At 37.6% G+C, this 27,435-nt stretch overlaps 1 protein-coding gene across 4 annotated transcripts in view; it reads right to left on the bottom strand.

The window, feature by feature from the left end:
* The window catches only part of LOC124358766, a 97,182-nt gene extending 73,398 nt beyond the window's left edge, over positions 1-23,784 (bottom strand). For all 4 annotated transcript variants that reach the window (XM_046811066.1, XM_046811077.1, XM_046811071.1 and 1 more), the window contains exon 1: positions 23,674-23,784. In XM_046811066.1, coding sequence (XP_046667022.1) covers positions 23,674-23,731 — 58 coding nt within the window. In that variant the 5' untranslated portion in view covers positions 23,732-23,784. The remainder of the gene's footprint in view (positions 1-23,673) is intronic.
* Between the last annotated feature and the right edge of the window lie 3,651 nt (positions 23,785-27,435).

Raw genomic sequence — 27,435 nt, 5'->3', positions numbered from 1 at the left:
CGTTTTGGTTTACCATCGTACCATGGCAGGTTTATCTCATTTGATCTAGTTTGCGCTTGTAAAAAGATAAAAAACCAGAACCATTTAGATTGTTTTAATTCTTTTACTGCATAAATATTTTATATATACTTTTTATCTCTAAAACGTAGAGAACAAACTACTATTTGCATTTACTTCCTGAAAACTATATGAAAATTTGTTAGATATTTATTTATCTAGCCTGAGTTCATTTTGCAAAGAACACAGATATCTCTTGTTTATTACGAATCATTTATACACCTACATAACTTAACGATTTACATCAAATATCATTGTTAATTAAAACCCATAATATAAACTAATATATTATTCACTAATATACGAGTATTAACAATATCTCGTAAATAAATTGAGTGCCAAAACATTATACATATTGTCGATACAACAATTACACAAAATTATGTGATACGTATTTATGTCAAGAGCATAAAGATTCGGTATAGTATACGTATCCTTAAAATGTTATATCAAAAGTGTTATTAAAGTCTACTCCAAAATTTAAGAAGACAACCACACGCAATAGATGAATTTACAATTCATTCATAGAGTTCTGATGTGGAGATAAAATCTATTCTATTCCTGCAGGTATCCACAAGGAAATGTATGCTAACAATGAATAAATACGTTGTTTTACTATTTTTCAAGTCTATTGATATTATTTACTGGTTTTTTATGAATAAAAAATTAAGTTTTTTTATTTAACCATTACAATAATTCTGTTAATATTGAGCAGAGTTTAGTACTGAAAGCATGTTACAATGTACATGTTCATTTAAATTTGTTAAAAGAATAAAGAATCAAATTGGGAAAATTGTATCAATATGACGCATTCATTATCACTAGGTCCCAGATTATTTTGCAGGGTGATTTAAATATTCGTTTTTTAGTTTATAATTATTTTGAAATAGAAAACTTTGTTTTGAGCGACAGTATAGCGTCGAGATACTTCACAAGTCAGTATACAGGTAAACGTAATGTTGAAATATTAACTATTAAACTATTTATACAATAGCTTCAACTACACTGTACTGCGCATCCTCTCCTGCCATCCAACCTTAGTGTAACCGCAGTAATTAAATGGCGACAGAGGAAAGTGAGGAAGGACTTTCAAATGATTATCGCATAACAATCGCTTGGAAATCGTGGGAGAATTGTCAATCACGTTTTAAACAGTTGAAACACGTCTGTAGTTTGATAAAACCTTTTCTTACTCCTTGCCGCAGCACCCTGCCTTGTCTTAGTTACTGACATGCGGAAAGGCTCAATATGTGTGGCCTGTTTCTGAACGTAAATATATTCGCTAGATATGTCTTAATGAATTATTCCCAAAGAATTATTATTTCCAAAGAATATCAAATTGAATTTATCCCGAAGTTAGAAAAAAATGAAATTGAAATGAAACATTCTTTATTTATTCAGGCAAAGTTAGGGCCGCATGGCCCTTTCTTACACTTAACCTGCGACAACGTAAAATTTAAAACATTAATTAAACATCACATTAAGAATAAAAAAAAATAAAGACATAATTATATTTAACCAATGTGGTGAAATTAATATAATATTTTAACATGATTAAAATTAAAATTTAACAAATGAATAAGTTAACTACTTCTGTAATTATTAAAACATATAAAATAAAATTATACTTTTAATATACACATAAAACTAAAGTAGTTATTGGAAATGAGTCCTAACGTTTATCACACACAATCTCACATTCACCCCTCTGTCAGTGCCACGCCCACAGCATCTCAGACCGGACCTGCCTCGGCTAACCGCTTAAGATAGATATCTTTCAGTTTCGCCACAAACCGGGAACAGCTATCGATGGAAGTAATTGTTTGTAATTGTTTGGGGAAGGGCATTCCACAACCCACAAGCCATTACATGGAATGACTTATCAAACACTGCAGTCCTGTGCTGAGGCATTCTCAAAATGTATGAGCCAGAGTGAGTGCATCTTACACCTACATGAGACACAGATTTAAAATATTCAGAAAATATCTTGGAAAACTAAATTTTAATATTTAATGAACTAGTTTTAGAATTCTGATTGATCTTTGATGTTTTAATTTTAGAATATTTGACTGAATATAGTATTGTGACTGAAGTTTATTCGATTGGTTGGAGAGAAGTCATTTTTACTGTGTATGATAGAGAGGTGAAAACTTTTTCTATCCTATTTTCAGGCTTTTGGCACCTGAAAAAGATTATATAATTTTCCATAGCTCGAAACTTCGTGTTTCCTTTACTGCAACACTTACGATCGCAAATGTCCTTAATCGTGTTGTTCCTTCAAATCGTACATCGTCTACACTATAATAGGACGCTTTGCCAGACCATTTGTCAGGTAACAGGCTTCCCTAAGTTCGAGACCATGTGCGTTTTCTCAGCGGCATCCTGATGAGATACATACCGCAAAAAATACTAACAGAACAGTCCCCTGGAATTCCCGCTGTTTGGGGATCATGGACGTATCCTTGGTACATGGACTATCCTTGAGAGCAGGTTGCCTCTCGGTTTAAGGCGTCGGACTGGATCTGAATTAATGATGGCGTAGATCCAAATTCTGTCCAAGACCTTTTTATCAGTACTGATGACCTTGTATTTACCGACCCTCCCTTGTTCTGTTTGATAAGATCGCAGAAGGCCTCACACAGGCCATTGGCATTGACTGGCACAATAAAGCTTAAAAAGGATTGGTCTATCTTTTTTTAAAGAAAGACTAAGAACATCCTGTGGTACGGGCATGCACCATCATAGTATGTTATATTGTAAAAATAAAAGTTTCCTGTAAAATTTCAAAACATGCTGTGCCCTTAACTATCACGGAAATATAGGTAAAAAGGAAAGGAATACCTAAAACAGTGATATAGAAAATATTTGCCTGCTTTATTTAACCAACCCGATATAGCATGGCAGTGATTATAAAGACTTCCTTGATTTGGAATACTTTCCTTGTCTAACATTCCCAACCTTGTAAATTTATAATATGATTAATGAAACCTTGGTTTGATGGATTTTGATGACCGATCTCAAATGCTGGTGTATCCTGTAGAGTACGAGTTAGAGATGATGTTATGTTTACGTAAGGTGTTGTTATTGTAGGTGACGTCAAATGTGTTGTTATTTCGGCTCACGCTTTTTCCAGATCTGTGCAATCGAAACGCTACAGTGATGAAAACATCGACCACAGAGGTAATTTAGAGCCTGGGACCTTTCTACGTGGCTGTAATTTCTTAACGCACCTGCTACGTGAGCAATTACTCTCCACGTTGCCTCTGAAATCTTAATTTTTTGACATGTCTACAAAAGCTTTTGAGCTTTGTTTAGATTAAGAGCACTTTAAAAAACCATTTCCAATTCAAAATGTACAAAAATAATAATAAAAAACCCATGATGATTAGGATGTTTGAATTTAATTGTTGAAAACTAATTATAACGAACAAGTAGACATCAAAATTAAAATATGTCACATTGGTTACTAAATTATGATTAATATCGACGGAGACAAATAATTATTTAGAAATAAAATGTGCACGGATACACAATATTTAATTGATAGTAAAACATTTTTTTACTAGTACTTTATATTTGCTCACTGTTTATCACTAAGTATATGTTACTAGTATAATTATGTTTATCTTTCATACAAATTCACTAAGATTTATTATATTATGCTTTATGTATATAGTCATTCATATTTGTTTAAAGGTATATATAATTTTAGATTTTGTACTGTTACCAACTTATTTATTACTACAAAGTCAATAACAGATGTTTTTATATCATCATCATCATTGTATTTATTTTTGTAATTTTTGTAATGTAGGGTGTGCCATTAGAAATACATGGCATTAACTTTCTCTTGTAATTACGTGTCTTCAATACATTTAAAAATAAAGCTAATAATCAATACATGAGGACCAAACCATTGATTGAAATGAACTATTTATGAAATTAGAAAAAATACTTCACTGCTCGATACCCCACACAGTCATATGCTCTGTGCCGAGGAGCAACTGTCGAAGAGTTGACCTCTTCATCTTTACATCAGAAGTCCATGAATGGATCGTTAGTGGATGCAGTGAATATTAATTACTTGAAAAATTACTCAGCGAATACCTTTCGCGAAAGTCACGTACAGGATATGAATAATACCTGTCACATCGAAGAATGGTAACGCAATTACGGTCTCGGAGCACCCAGGCAACGGTCGTGCCACTTGTCAGCAACCGGGGCCGGTGCAGCGCAGTTACCGGTGCAACCTCGATACTTCCACCCTTGGCCAGTTGTCAACGGTTCAATCTCGATAATGGGTTCTTGAAATGGTGTTACTCGCAGTGACGACAGGGGCCGGTGCAGCGCAACTACCGGTGCAACCTCGATACTTCCACCCTTGGCCAGTTGTCAACGGTTCAATCTCGATAATGGGTTCTTGAAATGGTGTTACTCGCAGTGACGACAGGGGCCGGTGCAGCGCAACTATCGGTGCAACCTCGATACTTCCACCCTTGGCCAGTTGTCAACGGTTCAATCATCGATAATGGGTTCTTGAAATGCTATTACTCGCAGTGACGACAGGGGCCGGTGCAGCGCAACTATCGGTGCAACCTCGATACTTCCACCCTTGGCCAGTTGTCAACGGTTCAATCTCGATAATGGGTTCTTGAAATGCTATTACTCGCAGTGACGACAGGGGCCGGTGCAGCGCAACTATCGGTGCAACCTCGATACTTCCACCCTTGGCCAGTTGTCAACGGTTCAATCTCGATAATGGGTTCTTGAAATGCTATTACTCGCAGTGACGACAAGGGCCGGTGCAGCGCAACTATCGGTGCAACCTCGATACTTCCACCCTTGGCCAGTTGTCAACGGTTCAATCTCGATAATGGGTTCTTGAAATGCTATTACTCGCAGTGACGGTGCAGCTGACGAAGCAGTGACGACAAGGGCCGGTGCAGCGCAACTATCGGTGCAACCTCGATACTTCCACCGGTTGTCAACCATCGATAATGGGTTCTTGAAATGCTATTACTCGCAGTGACGACAAGGGCCGGTGCAGCGCAACTATCGGTGCAACCTCGATACTTCCACCCTTGGCCAGTTGTCAACGGTTAAATCATCGATAATGGGTTCTTGAAATGCTATTACTCGCAGTGACGATGCAGCGTTACCGGTTGCAACCTCGATACTCCCACCCTTGGCCAGTTGTCAACGGTTCAATCATCGATAATGGGTTCTTGAAATGCTATTACTCGCAGTGACGACAAGGGCCGGTGCAGCGCAGTTACCGGTGCAACCTCGATACTCCCACCCTTGGCCAGTTGTCAACGGTTCAATCATCGATAATGGGTTCTTGAAATGCTATTACTCGCAGTGACGACAAGGGCCGGTGCAGCGCAGCAACCGGTGCAACCTCGATACTTCCACCCTTGGCCAGTTGTCAACGGTTCAATCATCGATAATGGGTTCTTGAAATGCTATTACTCGCAGTGACGACAAGGGCCGGTGCAGCGCAGTTACCGGTGCAACCTCGATACTCCCACCCTTGGCCAGTTGTCAACGGTTCAAACATCGATAATGGGTTCTTGAAATGCTATTACTCGCAGTGACGACAAGGGCCGGTGCAGCGCAGTTACCGGTGCAACCTCGATACTTCCACCCTGGCCAGTTGTCAACGGTTCAATCTCGATAATGGGTTCTTGAAATGGTGTTACCCGCAGTGACGACAGGGCCGGTGCAGCGCAGCAACCGGTGCAACCTCGATACTTCCACCCTTGGCCAGTTGTCAACGGTTCAATCTCGATAATGGGTTCTTGAAATGCTATTACCCGCAGTGAACGACAGGGCCGGTGCAGCGCAGTTACCGGTGCAACCTCGATACTTCCACCCTTGGCCAGTTGTCAACAGTTCAATCTCGATAATGGGTTCTTGAAATGCTATTACTCGCAGTGACGACAGGGGCCGGTGCAGCGCAACTATCGGTGCAACCTCGATACTTCCACCCTTGGCCAGTTGTCAACGGTTCAATAATCGATAATGGGTTCTTGAAATGGTATTACTCGCAGTGACGACAGGGGCCGGTGCAGCGCAACTATCGGTGCAACCTCGATACTTCCACCCTTGGCCAGTTGTCAACGGTTCAATCATCGATAATGGGTTCTTGAAATGGTATTACTCGCAGTGACGACATGGGGCCGGTGCAGCGCAACTACCGGTGCAATCTCGATACTTCCACCCTTGGCCAGTTGTCAACGGTTCAATCATCGATAATGGGTTCTTGAAATGGTATTACTCGCAGTGACGACAGGGGCCGGTGCAGCGCAACTATCGGTGCAACCTCGATACTTCCACCCTTGGATAGTTGTCAAAGGTTAAATCATCGATAATAGGTTCTTGAAATGCTATTACTCGCAGTAACGATACGTCGCACCGAGGCGCGGCACTTGTGGCAGAAAATTAATTGCATGCAAGTATCAGACAGGACGTGAGGCTCCAGAATGTAAATTTTCATTCACCGCTGGAAACAAAATAACTGGAGGCTATTGTCCTGGAGGTGATTCATCGTCTTTGAAATTGCGAGGTGTGACGGGAGGTGAATACTGATTAATCAGAGGAGACGGATTGTCTAAACACTTGCGTGGGCGGTTTATTTCATACCATCAGAGTTCCACCTTCACAGAGATTAGATCTTTATTGGAGATTATGGCCACCTTGAAAGTCGTACACTGGTGGTGCGCCATTTTGACTACGAGACGGTTTTCAAGTTAATTTTAGGCAAAAGATTTATGCTAACTTCTTTGACGTTTAGTCAAATCCCATGGTGTGACATGCACCATAATCTTACTCAGTGTTTCTAATATACAATGTGTTTCAAGTCCCGCCCCCTATTAATTTTCTTATAAACAGAGATTAAATTATTTAATATGGGGCATGCTTATATGATCAACTGAGGAAATTTATGATGTATGAAAATGTTTGACCCTCCACCACCCAAAAACAGGGTAGTTTATGGGTAAGTCAACATTTTTAAATAGGAACCCCAAGCAAGTGACATCTCATTTTAAAGGTAGTAGGCTAGAGAAAGAAGAAGAATGGTACAAACCAGAGATCTCTAATATTACTCTATCAAATATTGCAACTAATTAAAGTTTAAAATGTTTTATAAAACACCATCACTTGTAAATAAAAAAAATTATAGAAATCTTAAAATCTGTCCTCAATTTCACTCAGATGCTATGCTCTAAATGGCTATTATTTACTTCGTGACAAAAATAAAGGTTGGATTAAAACCGCGTCTCACATTTTGTAAGATTTCAGGTGTGATGAGGTGGCAGGCGGCTTCGAACCTTGACCTTAATTCATCGATGTTTGCGGGTTTTTGTGTTACTTTTGAATTTTATTTTTGAGGAAACTCCAAAATAAAAAATAAAACCGTGAAAAGTCAGGAACACGACGTGACGGCCATTACACTATAGCACAACGTTGACCTATCCACCTGTCCGGAACGTTAGATCTAAGATAATTTATAAATGGTATAAAAACTGTATAAATTGAGCTTCATTCGAAATTTAAAACCTATAGATCAGTTAATTTTCGAGATATCGTGCAGATAAACATATTAGAGAAACCGACAAGTCTATCATTGGGGGGGGGGGGGCTCGAAAATTGCAATACATGTCTGCCTGTCTATCCGCAATATATCTCGAAAACCAAGTGATCTATTTATTGACTTGGTCATGAAGCTTGATTTCTGCATAAGGAACACTGAGTTCATTCTGGTGCATGTCAATATATTGGATTTAGCTTTAGCGAATAATTTTATATTGGTTTTGTAAGTAACCATGATGGCAACGAGAAAATAACAGAATAAATAAATTTGTAAACAAACTCAATACACCCGTAAGATATTTTAAGTTCTGGCCTATAAACACATATAGCTTAATTAAACTAACACATACACAATCATTTTATGGTGACTTGGTGTATAGATTTTTATTATTTAAACACTGATATGAAACCCAATTTAATGAACAAAAATGTATCATGAGGAAAGATATCTCGAGAAAAATTTCATCTGCAGACTTGAAATTTTGGATAAAACTTAATTTCTACATAGGCAAGGGTGAGTTCTATGATGGTGCACACCAAACCATTGAATTTGGGCGAGTGTTGTTAAATTATATCACTTAGTAGGCTGGCCCAATAATTTCTCTTTTGTTTGCCGGGTGATAAAAGTGTCTTTGTCGTACGATTGCCTGTCGTTATATGCTCAATAATGAAGCTTTATATACCTAGAAAATTTGCAGAGAATCTCGGCGGCGAAGCATGTTTACGCGACATGCGGCGTGGCGCACTCCTAGCTCATTAATTACCTAACGCTGCAATACCGAGAAAACTATTAGTTTTTACTGGCGCGGAAGTTGAAACGAGGACATCGTTGATAGTAAAAGCAAGCAATTATTTTCCGGTGCCAGCAAGCACAGGAAGTGTACATACACTGATAGTAAGCAGGTAGGTTCTAGCCGTGGTTACGTACAAGCTGTTGGCTCTGAAGTCCTGGATTATGTCATGAAATGGCTCATGGTTCGATCTTCGAAGTCTTTTACTACCTAGTTAATAATTGATGATTCATTTTATTTGATCAGTAGCTGGTCTACTAGCGTTGAAAGATTTATCACAGAAGAAAAATTTGAAGTCGTTTTGTACTGCAACTTACTAATCTTAGTACAGAGGCACAACTCCAAACATGTAGCCATATAGAAGATGTAGATCCAGTGACTCCTGACGTGTCGATCATGGTGTTCGCCGTGGCCCGGGTGTACTCCGAGGCACTGACCACGACTCAGACACGGATGTGAGACACGCGTGGGCCCGTTACTGCTGCTGTTCTCTCACATTCCGATCACAGATTGTAAAGAGTAGCTCGCCACTTGAAATCACCTCTTCCGTCCTGGATGCGACACTAATTCAACAAAGGTTGATCCAGGCCTATAGCTCTTTGCTCTTACCGCACGACATTTCATCTCAATTCTAGCTGATCGAGGCTTCGCGATTTCAAAAACCATTGAAGCTAAATCAATCACTCCAACTAGTTGAAAGTTTAAGTCGTGTACGCATAGGTAAGGGTATAAATTATATCAGGCTTCTTCACATCCCAAAACCATTAAATCTGTTTGCATGAAGTGTTGGGTTGTCCAAATTTAATTTCAATAGCATCAGGGGTTAAACAATGAATTATTCATTCGATTTTAAATAAATTCAATCTTACCAAATGCCTGTTAGTTTTGATGTTAAACATTGAATTGATTGATCTTGATGTTGAACATTTTGATTGATCTTTGAAATGTAGACACAAGTAAGCTAATACATTAAATAGCTTCCATTTCCGCTGAGATAATACAAATTTCACTTTTATACAAATCACAGTATTTTCCTCACTGAGCCCTTTAAAGTTGTATATAACTTGACTTACGCTTAAATTACCTTTAGTGTTTTGGCAAACTCTTCGTGGACTGTTAGACCACCGCTCTCGGATGTAAGCTGAAGATCAAAGGGCACCTCCTTGAAGTAATATATTTAATACTTTATTACTTAACACTCAGGCTCAAACATGTTTACGTCCACCTAGTGGGCGGTTTCGCTTACATCCAGAATACATTCTCCTTAACAACAGTTCAGGTTGAAATTCTATAACATTAAGGATAATCCATGAATATCCCACGGAAACAGATTTAGCTCGCAGAGGAAATAGTACAAATGGTGCTGAGCGCTGAAATAACATATTGGAAAGCTATCTCCATTTGAAATATTAAAGAGAGAGTTGAAGCACGGGCTGCGCGGAACACCATCAACACCACCTAGCATTATAGTCTCCGCTATCTCCTGGCTTATTTCAACTTGAAAGTCTTCTGGGAATCTGCACAGTCGGCGGGGTAACAAATTGACTCATCTCGGGCCGAGAGGTCACTAACACAACGGCAGTAGCCAATCTAATTGCCGAGTCAGTCGCAGAGATTGTGCAAAAATATTTCAATTGGCCGGTACGGTTTCCATAAATCCTTTTTTACATGGACCGTTAAACTTTCATGCCAATTTTGATTGACCGTGGTTCGAGAGATTAATTATTTAATTATTATCATGAATTCAGATAATTGCAGACCAGAAAAAAGTATCATCTATGGATATTTTATCATAAAATTGGTATTTAAACACTGTTGAACAATCCCGGAACAACTCTATAGTTTATATACGTAGTACCGTACGAATCACCAGTTCATTGACTGGGCTCGAGGCATGAATGTTAAATATCCTGTTCATGGTATGATGCACTGGTAACGACTGTACCCTCTGGCTCACGTTAAAAATGACGGATTTACTCCAAAATCCTTGATATTTTTGCAGCTTCAGTAATGAACAAGAATAGAAATATTTCTAAAATCTCTAACTCTAAAAATATTGTCCCTACTTTACAACATAGTTAAGTAAAATATAGAAAAATAACCACGAAAAGCAGTAAATTCTCCTGTTTATTCCGTACGAGAATGTTGGCTTAGTTAATGGCTCAACAACTTGAATGACCTAGCTTAAAAAACTGCCTTCTTTTTGTCAATCACCGTGCCATTTAACGAGTAAATACGAGTTTGTTAACAATATAATCTGACTTACAACTACAACTAATTACCAATTCAGGAAGTACGAGTATGTTTCGTTGATAACATAAATAATTTGTCTAATTTGTCCCAACTACAGTTAAAAAATTAACTATAAGGTCAAGTAAATCGGATTTTATTCTAAACATCGAGACTTATGTATCCTTGCACATAAATAAAATATTTTGAATTTGGAATACCGTCAAAATTTTCATTCAAAAATCCTAGCTATTTATTCAAATGTCTATTTTCATATAAGGTGATTATGTAGCAGGATCGTTGTAAGAAAAGGTGGACGATGAAGCATATACTCGATTTGAAAACACTACATTACTGCAAATTGTCTTAGAGTAAAGCCGATAAAGCATCTTCTCGGTGCTGAAAACACGGCAGCTGCTGACAATTTTCTGATAAAAAACCCCGGAGGTAAGAGCATTGCCGAAAAGTTGCTGATAGAAAAGCCGGACGATGAAGCATCTTCTCGGTGCGAGGAACACTGCAGTTGCTGAAAAGTTGCTGATAGAAAAGCCGGACGATGAAGCATCTTCTCGGTGCGAGGAACACTGCAGTTGCTGAAAAGTTGCTGATAGAAAAGCCGGACGATGAAGCATCTTCTCGGTGCGGAGAACACCGCAGTTGCTGACCGCTCCCGACCCTTTCTCGTCATGGTAATTGATCAGAGAGCGAGCAAATTGCTTTCATTAGCTCCTGGTGGTCACTATTAGCCGGGCCGTCTGCTCTTCCCGGGCTAAACACGTGGACATTTCTTTGTTCCGGCCGAACCTGCACCGCTGGTTTCTTGTCACATCAGTAAACGGTTCCCGGGAAGCCATTACCTTCGACCACTCTTACGGGTTTCGGACAAACTCATCTCCTTTTGCCTGGACGTCCTTCCCGTTCTTCACCTTTGCGAGTTTTGTAATTTTACCACACAAAAATTGCGTTCTATAATTCATAAAATGTACAGCAAAAATTGTTATCAAAGTGCTAGATAGCAAGCTTTGGTAGACCTATTTTCTTCCTACAACTGCATTTATATCTTAATTAGATATACGAGCATTTGAAGAACCATGGTTGAGATGTTCACAAGGAGTGTTTAGTTCATGAAAGACACAAAAACGTCTTCTTTAAATCCTGATTTCTATTATAATCATGAGATATTATCTAGAAAAATACATTCACAATACAAATTTTAGAACGTTTGAGATTAAAATTACTAAAGCTTTAACAAAACACATCGAACGACCCACTCTAAAAACCCATATTTAGTTTCGCTCTAGTGAGATTTGCTGAATCACGGAAAACTCCTTCCCACCGCATCGTGAACACACGGGGTCAACAGTTTTACTTTTCAGTGAAATTATAATGGAAAGTTGACGTCGCGACGTGACGATTGACCTTTAACCGACAAACAGATCCCGCGGGCGGTGTTTCTGCAGTGTCAGCAGTCAGCTGATGCACGACAACAGTCGGTGACATCCTTCCCGCCAGCCACCGATCCGCTCACAGAGCGCGGGAAAGTCTCCAGACAGATTACTGTTACCGCTTCCACAGAACCGCGGCAGCAGCCTCGCCGAGCATTTCTCGGTAAGAGGAAAGTAATGAGAGACCGGAATTAATTGTGTTTTAAGGATTTCGTTTTCATCCATCTTCGTTTTCTGTGAACCTCCTGTCCAATGGCAATGAGCCTTTTCTTCCAGTAGGCAAACGTTTGTCATCACCATGATCTTCAAAAGACCCTATTTCAATGCAACCCAAATATTTTAGTAGTTCGTGTCCTCTTCTTTTTAGAACGTTTATAAGGATGGCTTTTCTGCAAGAAAGAAAATTCAAACATGCCGAGACTCCCATCATTAGAACAGTAGAATGCCGCTCGGACAATGATCGCTATCGACGACTTCCTGGACCTGGCAGCCTCGGTCACTCCGTAGATCATAGACAGAAGAAAGTGTGGGAGTGTACCCAGCCCGCACGACGCCACTTTCACCGGGGACTTATCATTGCAATGCGCTTCCTCGGAAGCAGATGGTTTTATCCGAGTTGCATCTTTCGGAAGTAAAACGTATTTGGTGGATTTGTCACGAACTCGTTGCGCTCCAGCTGGAGAGATGCTCTCGTGATCAGCTCCGGATAAGATCTGATTCCTGGCGTCGCGTCGGTTGGCCGGTAGACTGGAACTGTGGATTAATACGAGCCGAAGACATGGACTTCTAGATTTAATACGATTACATAAATCTGAAGGGAAATCCGCCAGGACGTTGCATTTGGAAAAACTGTCATCCCAGAAAAAGATGTTTCTAGAGTAGGCCTGATTAATGGTTCCACCAACACCAAAAATCGTATCGGTAAGCCAAATTAAATGTTTGAAATATTCTAAAATGACTCATAAAAAATCTAATATTGAGCAAAAATATTTGACCAAATAACTAAAAGTCTTAAGAGCGGCAGAAGTGTAGGCAGTATGATTTGTTGTAGAAAACTACTAATATATTTTTAACGAAAATGTAATTCCGTTTCTCCTCGAGCCAGAATTACTGTTCTGCGAATTGCCACGTAAATCTGAGCTTTACTGCAACTTTCCTGAAATTCAGAAATTCCTGAAGCCCCAAATGCGCCGGATGACCGAGGCCGGTACGTCATGGTACTCTCACTTGCGGCATGGTAACTCCGGCACCTATGCGATTTCCAATGAAGGTGAACCCGTCTTAATTTAGTTACAGTAAATAATGCGAGGAGAAATTTTGCGTGTTGATAAACTTTCCCAGGGGTCGGATCAAGAGTCAAGAATGAATAGAAGTGAAAGTTGTGGTGACTGCGTGTCGGCCGGGAGGCTGTGGTAGTACGGCGCGAGCGTCTAGAGACACGGGTCCGGCAGGGCGCAGCTCCGGGCCTGCTTTGTTACAACTCCTGATGACACATTGTCCGACAGACAGACACGACAACAGCTGGGTCATTACACGGCCGCCACCAGCACAACAGTTTAGCAACGTCTTTGTTACTATGTTACAACACTCTGCTCTGTCTGAATTATATCCAGTGTGGGGGTCGCCAAAACACAACCAAGCACGTGTTGTAATGGCAACATTAAAAAAATCCACAATATGCAGACTACGTAATTTTATACTTTCTGCTGTCGCCTCATAACGTAGTTTTTATTACATTTTACCGATTATTGCCCTTATAACCAAAACATACGATAATAACAAATACATCGTCAAAGCTCTCCCTGTTTTTGGAGAAAGATTGTCCTTTGGGAGCACGGTCTTGATTGATAGTTGCAGAACTAAACTGCAAGATTTGTGTACGGCCAGAGAAACTTTGATCACATTAGTAAGTATCGCAGTGCAGCTAGGACCCTTCGCGTAAAGTGTATTTTCAGGCTTCAGATGGTTTATATTGTTCGAATCTGTTAGTACTGAGAAACCCCTTCTAACCTCAGGGGGGATGCTGCAAACCCGCGCTGAGATTAGGGACTGTCGCTCTCAGCAGGACACCATGCTCGAGGCGCCCAGGATGGTGAGGAACTGATTTAGATACTTCGGCCCCCAGATATACAACAGCGTCCCTCAAAGTCTTAAGACATATGGATACGTTTTACTCCTAAATAATTGTCTTCTTTTAATATATTAGCTATTTTATTTATTTTATCGTTTGTCTTACTTTGTAAATGTATGTGAATGTGCCTTGATTTTCAAAATGTATGACATATTATTTTGAAAAAAAAAGACAATAGTGTAAAGTTTTAAATCCCTTAAAATAAAGCAGTTATTTATTTATATATTGTATTTTATAATCCGTATCCAATAATATGGCCAGCACGTTTGCACCTGTTTATCGAGGAACCCGACCTGGAAATCATCTATTAACAGTCAGTCGTTCAGCGGAAATCAGTTGGATATGTTTGTTTGTTTGTGATATTTTTATTTCATTTTCTAACTCAAGACTCGTCTATCGTTGAAAGTTAGTTTTACACCAACAGAATTATATAATGGGGTAACCAAAGTAGTGCTAACTTTTCGTCGACCGAATGATTACGCAATAAACAGTAGAGTAAAGTGATTAATTTCACTGCAGTAAAGAGTTTGCATAACGGAACTGATGGTGTTGCGGTAATGGACCAAGACGCAGCCTGCCTGTACAATAGGATTTTTATTGCCTAGTAAATTCATCGCGGAAGCAAATTTGTCGGTTTACGCTTCGAAACCTATTTGGGAAATTAGCGGCTTGATTTATAACCAGGAACAGGACCACAGCTCATTAGAGTTGGGAGAAATGTAGTTCGCTGTAAAGGAAAGATGGTATCATTATGAATTTGCACTTCAGTACTCTAGCGCTTAGGCGGTTAATTGTACTAATTATTCGATTAAATAGGCCGATATCATTGAGTCCCACGAGTTTCAGTTCCCGCACTCACATAGAAGTTCCCTTGGAGTTCGTATCGAGTTGGCAGTTTCATTTTTCATGGAATCGGAACTATTATATCTATTCTCTTGTTAGCACTACCTTATCATTGCACAATCGCGAACAATTGAAAGTACTCTTGTAATTTTACCTTAATTATACATTAAATATTCTTCTCGTACTCTTAGTTCTTAGTCTTACGAGGCCGATGCCAAAACTGAGCTTACTTTTTGCTGTTCATACTGCGGCGAAAGTATCTAAATATCACGGCCTCGTCGTAAAAAGCCATATCCAGTCAACGCGATGTTGAACCGAAACTGCCAATGATATACATCCGCATGTACAGATGAGTTGAAGGGGCGGAGCTGTGTCGTGATTGGTTGAAACGTATATGGACAACAGTGATCACAGACTACCGGCGTTTTAACGCTGTGTTTAATACATTATCAACATCATATATTGCATTTGTTTTAAATCTTCAATTACCAAATAAAACAAAATATTCCATTTAAACTGGGTTCAGATTATTTGACATTTACTTAAATATATACAGTTTGATATCCACCAAAATCTATTTAAAAGAAATCCAAAAGCATTGGACAGTATTGCAGAATTCATGAATTACAATAATGGTTATAAATTACTAGAAACAATTCAACTAATTATAAATTGTGCACGAGGAAAAAATTAGTTTTTTTAAATTCACTTTTACTAAAATATAATTATAAATGTATTTCCTTAGATATTCTGCACTAAATGTACCAAAAAACTTTTTCTAAGACTTGTATGTTTTGTTATTTTATATTATATTAGTACAAAAGTAAATCTAAATGTGTGATGATGACTTCCTTGCACAACATAGTTGTCTCTCGTTATGAATTAAAAGATCGTCATTTATCCTCGTTGTTTAATTCATTTTCTTTCCTGATTAGTTCTAAAATTACTCTTATTATCCTTGGTAAAGAGTGGAGAATCTTTGCAAGTACTTTTGTATTCTACGTTTGGTTTTTGTACCTATGTTCTGTTATAACCTGTTTTTCTGTACCCTGACGTTTCATGTGCCTAATGCTAACTAAGTCGTGTAGATTATTCAATGTTGTGTTGGACTGACACTGAGTAACGATAAACTCTTCTGTCAGTTACTCTTCCGGCAGTCATCGTCACAACACCCATTGTACGTTGTACGAAGTGTTACGCTCGTACTGTACGATCGAGGTATGTACGAGTCTCGGTCACGGTCAGGTGCAGGTCCCGCTAGACTCAGTCTTACTTCCCAGCTGTGATTGAGACTGCAGCATTTCTAATGACGTGACAGAGACCAAGAATAGATTAGTCCATAGAACAGGTACTTTAGAATTCTAACAAGCTCCCTGTTATCTTTGCACTTTCAAACAAATTACAAAACCCTAACGAAAATCCAACCGATGTGCTACAGAGTGGACATTCTGAGCCAATTATGGGGAATAATCTTTGACCTAACACAGTCTAGAAGACGCAGAAAACCCGATTAAAAATATCCCCAAACTATCTAAACCGGTGTCTTACCGGTTAATGCAGGGGCCTCAAGCATTATCCTGACTGAGGAGTCTGTTTGTCTGACGGTTTTTTATTTCTTATCATCTAACAGCTCGTCGTTTATCCTTATTTTGATTACCTACATTCACTGATAAGTATGTTTGCTATTGCGTCTCTTCTATAACCTCATATTATTGCTTTTTCTTCTTTACCACTATGAGCGTTATCTGTATTTATAATTACTAAATCAATTATTTTTCTATATTTTTTTTAGTAAAAACGTTATTTCAACATCTTATTTCCCTAAGAAAATTATTTTTGAATTAATGGGACTCATTCTCTCACGCACAGCTACTATGCACCTACGTGAGGAAATATTTCCACAATCATTAGAGCAGTCTATACCCACACACACACACACACACACACACACACACACACGCACGCACGCACGCACGCACGCACGCACGCACGCACGCACGCACGCACGCACGCACACACACGCACACACACACACACACACACACACACACACACACACACACACACACACACACACACACACACACACACACACACACACATATATATAAGTATTTAATTTTTTTGCAATTTTATGTTTTGGTGTTAATTACTAAAGTAACTTTTTATTATAAATGTAAAATTGTGCTCCTATGATTACTAAATGTTTGTACCATAATGGAAATAAAGATGTTTTGATTGATTGATTGAACTACCTTGCAATTATAATTCTACGTGTATCCCAAGATTAATGCCATAGTTTATTGCAGCAATGTTCAACACGTTACTGTACTATTGTTTGCCCATACTGTCTACATTCTCTAAACATTGGCTTCTGTCAATTTATTTTTATTATTTATTACAATTGTTAAGTTATTGATTCATATATTATGACTACCACAATGTAGTCCTAGTGTGGAACAAACGAGACTGGTTTACACGCCAGATATCGGTTTCCATAGTTATTTAATTATATAAAGAATAATTAAATAACTATGTATATTCGAGGTACGTAATTAAAATTTACTACATCGTATCTTAAGATAAAAAGATAATTAAACTTGAGTAGAGTTACTCTGAAATTACAGTTATCTTCTTTCTTGAAATAAATCAACTTTTCCATGGGTGAAATAAGGACCCGAACGTAAACGGAGCTGATATCTTCTGACGCACAGGAGAAAGTGAATGAACTATGTGGAATACGGAGGAGGAACTCACAGTACAACGATGATTCATGGATAATGGTCAACCCGGACCTTGTTACCAAACCCGGAGTTCACGGCTGAGGAAAGTCCAGGTGTGAGATAATGACGAAAGTTCGGTCCGGTATGTTAGTTTAGACACCGGAACTGTGGATATGGAGCGGAACAGTCCTCTCTCAACCTACATTGTTTATATACAAAGGTTACCCTCTGTCCGTGCACTGATAATCTAACGATGTCTTCTGCCACATCTTTCTTTTGCAAATTTCTTGGAAGCTCTCGCCACTCTGCTGGTCACTGGCGTCCTTACGGCGCTGCGTCTTGGCGTACACCGCCCGTCATGGTGAACTTGCTCCGTTAATTAAAACTGCAACGCCCTGTTGTTATTGTGCTTCCTCGATCATTATGTCCGGATGCGGAAACGAACCCAGGTCAATGCTACCTTCATTCATTGTGCACATTCTTCAAAATACGCACTTTCCATGTAGTGATTTAGCTGTTATTGTAACCACACAGGTGGTCCTAATTAGCAGATTAATTTCCTGGACGCATCTGACGCAATCGTAGGGCGTGTGGGGAATGGAGATTCTTGGATCAATTGGACCAATGTCTTTATACACGTGCCTGACGGTGTTAAGTGTGTCAAGATACAAAATATGATCTGAGAAAAAGTTTCATTTGATCATTTTAATCCTTCCGATACCCTCCCATACCTATTATTAATTTGTTTCTAAAGCGAAATTCCTCCGCCGATTTCATTGGCTAATAGATTCCTGGACTAAAGATTTGAGTCCGAAGTAAAGATTTCCCAATTTTCTCTTTGTTATCGTTGGAAAATAAAAGTAGTCTAAGGATCAAACCTGGTCTTGGATCAAACCCCTTATTTTGAAAGTAAATTTAAAAATGTCTGCCAGGAAGTTTACAGATCCAAATAGATCCTTTATAAAATGTTTTAATGCTGCCAGAGTTATGTGTAGATATAATTATACAGATAATGGCGAATTCAGTGTTGGTTACTACACTATGACGTGACCTCAGGACTCTAAAATCGAAATAGGTTTTAATGTCGGCTTCATGATGTTACTCCGCAGCTCTAGATAATACATCCTAGTACCGATAAGTCTAACTAAACAATTACAAAATAGCAATTCCGTGTAGCAGTAGTAGTAACATTACTAATGTTGGAGATTCTTGAGTAATTGCTGCTCAAGGAGTGAGCGATAGCCTACTAGTTTCCATTAAATCGAGTTTTAGTACGGAATAATCTTGTCATAAGTATTTTTAAAATACATAAAAACCTCCTCAAAAGTATGAACATATGAAGGCATACAAGTATGATGACGTGGAACTGCAGGAGGGTGTGACTACCAGGTTGAAGTCTCGGGCAGCAGAATTGTATAACCCTGGAATTTCAAAACTATTCACCGCTATGATAAGTGTCTAAATTTGTATGGTGACAATGTTGAAAAATAGTAATTTAGTGTCACTTTCAAATGTATTTAATGGAATTTTTTCTTGTACTTTGTTTTTTGTTTATATCAAAACGTAATCTACTTTCTGGATAGCCCCCATATGTATATAACATTGGGAGGATCTAAACAAGCAAATACATTAAAAATCCTTATAACAAGCGAACAGTATATTTCTTTTTAAACTTTAATACAGACATAAGTAAGAAAAGTGTTTAAAATTGTTTGGTACGAGTTAATTGAAACGGAAGAAGAGTATAAACTAACACGAACTAGATTTTTACTAAAAAAGCATAACTGTATCATAACCTATGAATGTTCCCTATACAAAATCCCTACCCTTAGTATTCTCCATAGAGTATGAGATGTTAAAAACTGTGGGAGGTGAATTTTAAGATCAAGGTTTAAGAGAAATTAGACGTTTCTTCGGTTAACATAAACATGTATTAAACAATACAAAAATGTCACATAAAATTCCTATGAACTGTTGTGAGACAAAATATTCAAATAAAATATTGGTTGATAGTACTTGAAGGGAAGACATAGCCACTATCGGCTAAAATGGATTTAATTTGGCTGAGCCGATTGTAAATATTTATAAACGTTTTATAAATATTCAAAAGTTAACGTATACTAAATAATCTATAATAAATAATAAAAAAACGCATAAATGGACAAACCTATAGACTTAAATATTGCGAAGTGGCTCGTTTGCTGAAAAATACACGCATACTCGGCTTGGTGTGGGTTGGAAAGATATGAAATTAATTATAACTTGGATTTAATGGGTTCCATCTTTGAATTTCCTGGAACAAACCTAACTTGTTGCGGTGAAATTCGTGCGTAATTGCCACACTAACCGTGCATATAAAGGTTGCGTGTTTTGTAAGTAGTATTTTATTATACGAATAGTTCCTTCTCAATTTGGTGTTAGAGCAGGATTAGATAACTAACTGCTTTTGTAATGTTACTGTAGTTCATAGAAAAAGTATACGTAATTGTATAATCAATCAACAAGTGATTGCTTGTGTGAAAACCCCTCCCGTTATTTGGTTAGCCAGAGCGAGGGGTGTGTTCGTGTGGTTTGGGCATTACTTTCACACGGACAACTCTAACTCTAATCATAGACCTAATAGTTAACCAAGGCTCTGAAACAACAGGAAATGCATTTAACCAACGTCGGACGGTTTCGTAACTGTGCTTCCGGTAATTGCTTAAAATATGTTCATTGTTGAACTAATTTACATTTCAATTGTAAAACTGATGAATTCTCAATTTCTTAAAGAAATTTAAGATTAAATTGTGGACTTTTTATACAAACATCTTTAATTATTTACAATCAGTGATAATTTTAAAGCACGCACATCAATAAACGAAAGTAAAAAATGCAAGCCAATCCAGAACGTTGAGCATTCTCTATGAGAAGATGCTCGTAATACAATCTAATTTTTACAATTACCATCTGAACATGCTTTAAAATATAAAGTTAGAAATGATTTTGGTATCAATTTACAATAACGTGACCATGGAAAGGTATGTTCATTTTGTTTTCCTGAAAACTAAAATTTTTCCTGAAAACAATAGTGAAGAAAAAATTCGTCGGCAACGAAAATCAAAAAAGTTACGATTTTTTGAAATCCGCTGAAAACTCTGTTTTTGACAGTACCTCTGGCTGAAATGATGCTGACTAGTACGTTAATCCTGTCAACGATGCCTGCCCGCTGCGCAGTGCTGCGCACTGCTTGCTCTTTTAGAAAAAAAAATTAACTCGAGCTTGCAAAAGTCGAATCCCAGATCACGTGATGCCCCTGCTCCTTAACCCTCCAAGTGTTGTTCGACAAAATTTTGTCTGTTATTTTCCATCCTTGCAATAATGCCCGAAAGGCATCAATATAATACAATAATATACTTTCCCCCCAGTTTATATGCACCTGTGATAATAATACGTGGCTATAAATGCCCAACCCCAGGAAAAAAGTCCATTTTCCATGGTCACGCTATTGTAAATAAATACCATGATTTTTTTACTTTAGTTAGTTACTTATAACTTTAGGATTTAGAAAGGTATTCAGTACACTTTGCATACTGTGCAAAATTACTTTTAAGACTATATCCACATTTCACGTACACGGTAACGGGAAATAAATTATTTTTATTCTTCTTTTGATTGTTCGAATTGTTTAACGCTTATTTACATAGTTGTTTCATTATTCTCTCAAAGCTTATTATTAACGGTAGATGGTACGAAAGGATAAGAGGATTACGGGCTCTTTTCATCTCTATGAGTTACAGCACAAGACATTTCGAGAAGGCCCATTAAATATCCTTCAGCATTAGTTTGGTCGTCACTGCAGTGACTTTAGCTTACGGTTGAACATAATCTATATAGTTCGGTTGTCACTGAAGTGACTTTAACGTACGGTTGAACATAATCAATATAAGTTTTGTTGTCACTGCAGTGACTTTAACGTACGGTTGAACATAATCTATATAGTTCGGTTGTCACTGAAGTGACTTTAACGTACGGTTGAACATAATCAATATAGTTTTGTTGTCAAAGTGATTCCGATTAAAATACAGTACGAAAGGAGAGTTTTCTTGTACTTTGTATATCTTTCCTTATTAGACAAAAATACATTTTGCTATTGAATTTAAGTTAATATTTTTATAGTGATATATTTTGCATGTTTCAATAATCTGATTATCCTGGCTGGTGTTCTTACATAAACTAGCAATATAATTCATACAATTGGGAATCTTCATTAATACTTTCTTATTTGACTAAATAACGACTGGTTACCACTACCTACTTCTAGTAAATAACATTACTTCTGGGCGTCCGATCCTGGCAGCTGAGTCTATACTGCAAGTCCGGGGTTTGGATCTCACCACCACTACTATTAAATAACATTACTTCTGGGCGTCCGATCCCGGCAGCTGAGTCTTTATTGCAAGTCCGGGTTCGGGTCTCACCTCCACTACTATTAAATAACATTACTTTTGGGCGTCCGATCCCGGCAGCTGAGTCTATTACTGCAAGTCCGGGTTCAGATTTTAATTTGAGAATGACATTTTTCTTAGGATTATAATGACAGATTGAGCATACCCTGAATTCATTGCGATAAACGGTTAGATTAGAATATAAGAACACCTTCAAGACCTCTCATAATAATAGAGTTAACGTATTTTTGTTATTTTCTCAATAATATCTGTGTCTTTTGAACACGCACTTCAAATATGTATTCTTGAAGTAATAAATATGAATTCTAGTGTAACAACGTTTTTGTTTATTTCAAGGTGTCATAACTTCTCCTTATAATTAAAGATTTCTAGCAAGTAGGCTACTTTATATCGTACTCGAAGAAACATCTACCAGATTTGCAGGTAAAATATTACTTACCGATAGGCTGGTAATTAAATTTTATTCAGAAAGTGTCAGAGATCTAAGATTAGGAGATTGAAGTAATATTTAATTTACCATTTCTTATAATATTGCGACTAAACTATGAGAGTATAAAGTGTTGTAAATATTCTTTGAAATAATAGACTATAGTCCTAAAAGTTTTATTATAAAACGTTCTACCTCAAATAAACGACCAAGTAACGCATAAGACATTTTGGGAGCATCTTAAAGTAAACGATTGCATGCATTGCATGCGTCGAGGTTAGTTTTATAGTTTACTGTGTCAAAACTGGTTCTGTGTCTGTGTATTTCAACGTTATATTTTTAACTAAATATAAAGAGTGTAAAGAGTGTATGAATTTATGTCCTAAAATGCATAATTTCTAGTACATTTTTTATACAGGAAATACTTTTTAAGAAATGTATTCATAATCAAAGATTTTAAACAAGCGCCGGTTTGAATTATATTCGCTAACATTTTCAATTTTTTTATAAATTGACAATCTTTACTAGATTAGCGTATGTTGAAAATTTTAACTTTCTACCTTTAATGGTTGTTTAGAAAAACTGTTAATGTTAAAAACGCAAACAGACGGAAAACTATGCATTTTAGGACATACATTTATAGGAACTTTTTTGTTTGTTTTGATCCCAGGAACAACCTCCTGCCTGAAGTGTGTCGGTGTTTTTCGGCTACACCCTGTATAGAAGTGTGGGCCATCGATAAAATGATTTGTAGTCTTATGTAGAAGAGTTTTATAGCATTACCCCTATGCTATGACCGAATTAAACCTAGTTAAAGTAGTAAATTTATATATTTTTTTTAATGCAAAAAATAACTGAGGTATCCAGTTGTGTTGGTATGGGTACCGCGACTTGTCAAACTAATATTTTTATATCACCAGCATTATAGATACAATAAATTTGTAAAACTCCAATGCTACAAGGAAATTTAGATAGTGACTTACCGGCAAGGGTGGGGGCAAGTATAATCCCAAGCACGACGCACAGGGAGAGGGGTAACATGGCGCACTCACAACCTCAGTTCACGCGGGATAGCTGCGCACTGCCGACCGGACTACGGGCGAGGCGCATCCCGCGCTCAACCTCCCCCCCTCCTCCACCCCACTACGCACCTACCGCTTGGCTTACTGACACATATCCCACCTGTCATTTACATGCGGTACTCCACGCAAGCCTTTTTTGTTTCAACGGGCCGACATTTTTATAACATGCCATCATCATCACTGCAAGCATGTGCTCCCGAATAATCAACGGTAGCCTGAACCGTTACGTGGGTTGTCTTCCTCTGTGGATTTCGCGAGGCCATCAGGTTTGTAATCAGAGCAACATTCGCTTCTACTTCGTAAAAAACTACGAAGATGCTCGAGTGCGTAACGCTTTGGATATACAATGACAAGCTAACTAATTATGTTTTATAATACGTATTTAAGAAACAAACTTTCAAAATTGTTGTGCCTTCAAGAATTTCCATGCTCATAGGGACTTTATATAAAAAGTTGTCATTTGTTAGTGAATTAAATAGGTATTTATTTAACTCTAGTTTTGTTGTGTATTTTATTACCACTTTTTCCATTGACAAAATTAACTAAAAGTCATAGAGATTATATACAATGGACTAAAAGTATAAACTCTCAGAATATTTTCTTTCTCGAATAAAACAATAACCTGGGACAACAGATCAAATTCCTATTATAAATGTGCCACTCACAGAGTACTATTGGTTACTCAATTATATTTGAACTAACTCACAAGCTCCATGAACCACGCATACTGCTACAGTCCAATCTATTATTGGATGGATGGCTGCGTCCACTATTGATTTGCAAGAATCTGATCATAATAGACTGATTCAAGGAGGGTAATATGGTAACATTTCTTCTGTTTGAGCTCCCTTGTATGAGGGTGGATGGTCGCCACTTCAAACCCAACGGGACGACCCATGATCCAACTGTCCAGTTCTTTGATACACAGGAGGAGAAACCTCCTTATTGTCAAACAAACAAAGTTATTTCCATCCAGTCCCGGATTTAAGCATAGGCGGCATAGGTGTGCGCCTAGGAGCTCGCATAACAATTCCAATTACAGAATAACTGATCATGTTTTACTATCGTAGATAGTACGTTGTACGTACATACATGATACAAGACCATGATTGTGAATATACAAGCTTGTGGTAACATTGGAAGCAGAGCAGCTGGTTGGCGTGCGTTGAAGTATCTTTCACCGGTGCGAGGAGCGGGCAGCGAGTGCCGCACCTGAGTGAGTGCGAGCATGGATTCTTGTTGGTACCATCTAATTACCACTACTCCTTTTCATGTAAATAAAAAAATTAGCGATAGCGGCGTAGCGTTGATACATAAAGTGGATGGATCAACGTATGTTGGAACACAACGTAAAAAGATTGCTTTCCTAATTTAGAAATGGCGTTACGAATTTTACCTTTCCTTGATAGTGACTATTAGCTTTGCAGAAAGATCATTCTCTAAGCTGAAGCTGATCAAGAACAGACTACGGACCTCTATGTCAGAAGACAGGCTTAGCGTTTCGGCCTTGCTCAGTATAGAACACGACAATCTGAGACAAGGACATCACAAACGGCTTCATTGTGGCGAAGCTTAGACGGAAACCAATCAGCAAGAATGACCGAAGTGAACATGATTTACAGTTCATTTAATTTATGGCTAAAGATTTATCCATGTGTACAGTACTTAATATTGACTAATACTTTTCTTATTGACTTGCCAATATAAATTACAATTGAAAATTCTTGGAACAATTGGAAATTTCTTTTAAATAGTACTAAATGATAATAAAACAATACTTCTCCAGATGGTTTGTTTTTTGGACGAAGAGGACCCTATTAAAAATTCAATTCGTCTTTCTTCTCAATTTATTCAAGAATTAAACTGTAGTAATATCTAATATTTTTCATACTGGTCGAAATATTTCCACAAATAGAAATATTATGTTATAACTGACGAAGCATTGATATTTTAAGACCAGACAAAACATAATATATATTGCGCAAATTCCCTTAAAAATAACCAGTTTGCACTTATTCTTTTCAAATCTTTCTCGGGGGAAGGGCCTCGAACCTCCCTGCTTTTGGGGGGTATTCCATACCTCCAAACCACGAGCTCAGGGCCCGCACCACAGGTGGACCCAAGGAGATTTATTTTCTAAATCCGGCCCTGCTTACACCTGATCGACAGGTCGGATGTTTCCTGCAGAACGATTGACCACCACAGCTGAGCTTAGGGGCCGTGGTTATTGTCCTCCATTCGGGCTTCCAAAGCTGATCATTAATTCAATCAGAGGAATCAGTCGAGATAATTTATGTACAGCTATTGAATTGTTCACTTAATGAATTATATGTATTTTAGTCATCTGTTTCATATTTTATTTACACTAATATTAATTTACTAGAAAAGTAAAGGCAATTGTTATTGATATAGAACTATTTACATATATAATAGTAAAATATTTGGCAATTGTCGAGTGAATGTAGGAATTGTTCTCAAAATGTCCATGTACAGCAGTACCAAATACTCGTATTTACATTATTAATACTTGTATACAAGTACGTAGCCAGCGAAGGGGGTCCAAAGGGTCCGGACCCTCTCCCCGAAATTTTAAATATTTTTCAATTATCTTTTTATCAAACTATTATTATTATTTAAATAATTCAGTATTACTGACATGTACTGCTGAAAGATCGTTCTCAACATGGAAACGGGTCAAGAACTTTTTAAGGAACGTATTAGGGAATGAATAGTTGACTGCACTTGCCTTACTTTTTGTCCACTACGGGAAAATATCAGTTGTATGAATCCCCCCAAACGTTTTCTTGGCTTACGTTATGGCCGGTATATATAGTATATTATTTTAGATCGTTGAACCTTTAGGAATTGTTGGAACGATATATCTTTTACTATCTAGTAGTTTAAGGTTTTTAACTATGATCACGTAGATCTATATATGTAAACATAGGCTACTTATTCAAGTATTTCTCATTTCAATAATATGAGTTTTATAATATTGTCATTGTTATTTGAGATATGAGAACCCTAATCTTATAATATTGTAAACTGCGAAAATGTCTTTGTTTGTTTGTTTTGCTTTCACGAGTAAACTATTCATCCGATTGTACTGAACTTTAAACATGGACATTCTTACGATTCCTGGATGGATATAGGCCTGTTCTTATTTCGAAAATCCTTTCATGCTACGCCTCACTGGTCCTTAAAGTAGCGAAAAATCCCACCTTGGTCTTTAATTTTAATTACAATAGTCTGTCAAATGTAATTAACTGTTCTGTGTGCGTTAACATTGTTTTATGACAGCACAACTATAATTTAATATGTTTAATTGTTTAACCACTATTTTCAATTTGTTTACTATTATAGTGTGTAAATTGACTAGGGAGTAATAATTAGTTTTCTCGTCGTTTTTAAATTTCTGTGATTAGGTAGGTACTCTACCTTTGACATCTACCTTAGAAAATTTCCTAAAACATAAGGTGGTCAAAATTTGACTCCGAATACTCCCTTTGAAGCAGTCAACAAGAACTATGCTAGATGAAATTTTACTAGTCTGTGCTTTTGAATTATTGTACCAATTCCAGCTCTAAATGTTCTAAAATATTAAAACTATTATTCAGTTTATAAAGGAGACACACACGTAAATAGAGCCAATAGTAATGTAAT

This window comes from Homalodisca vitripennis, chromosome 1, assembly GCF_021130785.1.
Source record: "Homalodisca vitripennis isolate AUS2020 chromosome 1, UT_GWSS_2.1, whole genome shotgun sequence".
NCBI lineage: Eukaryota > Metazoa > Arthropoda > Insecta > Hemiptera > Cicadellidae > Homalodisca > Homalodisca vitripennis.
Note: the sequence above shows the minus strand (reverse complement) of the source record. Positions and strands in the feature narration are given on the sequence as shown.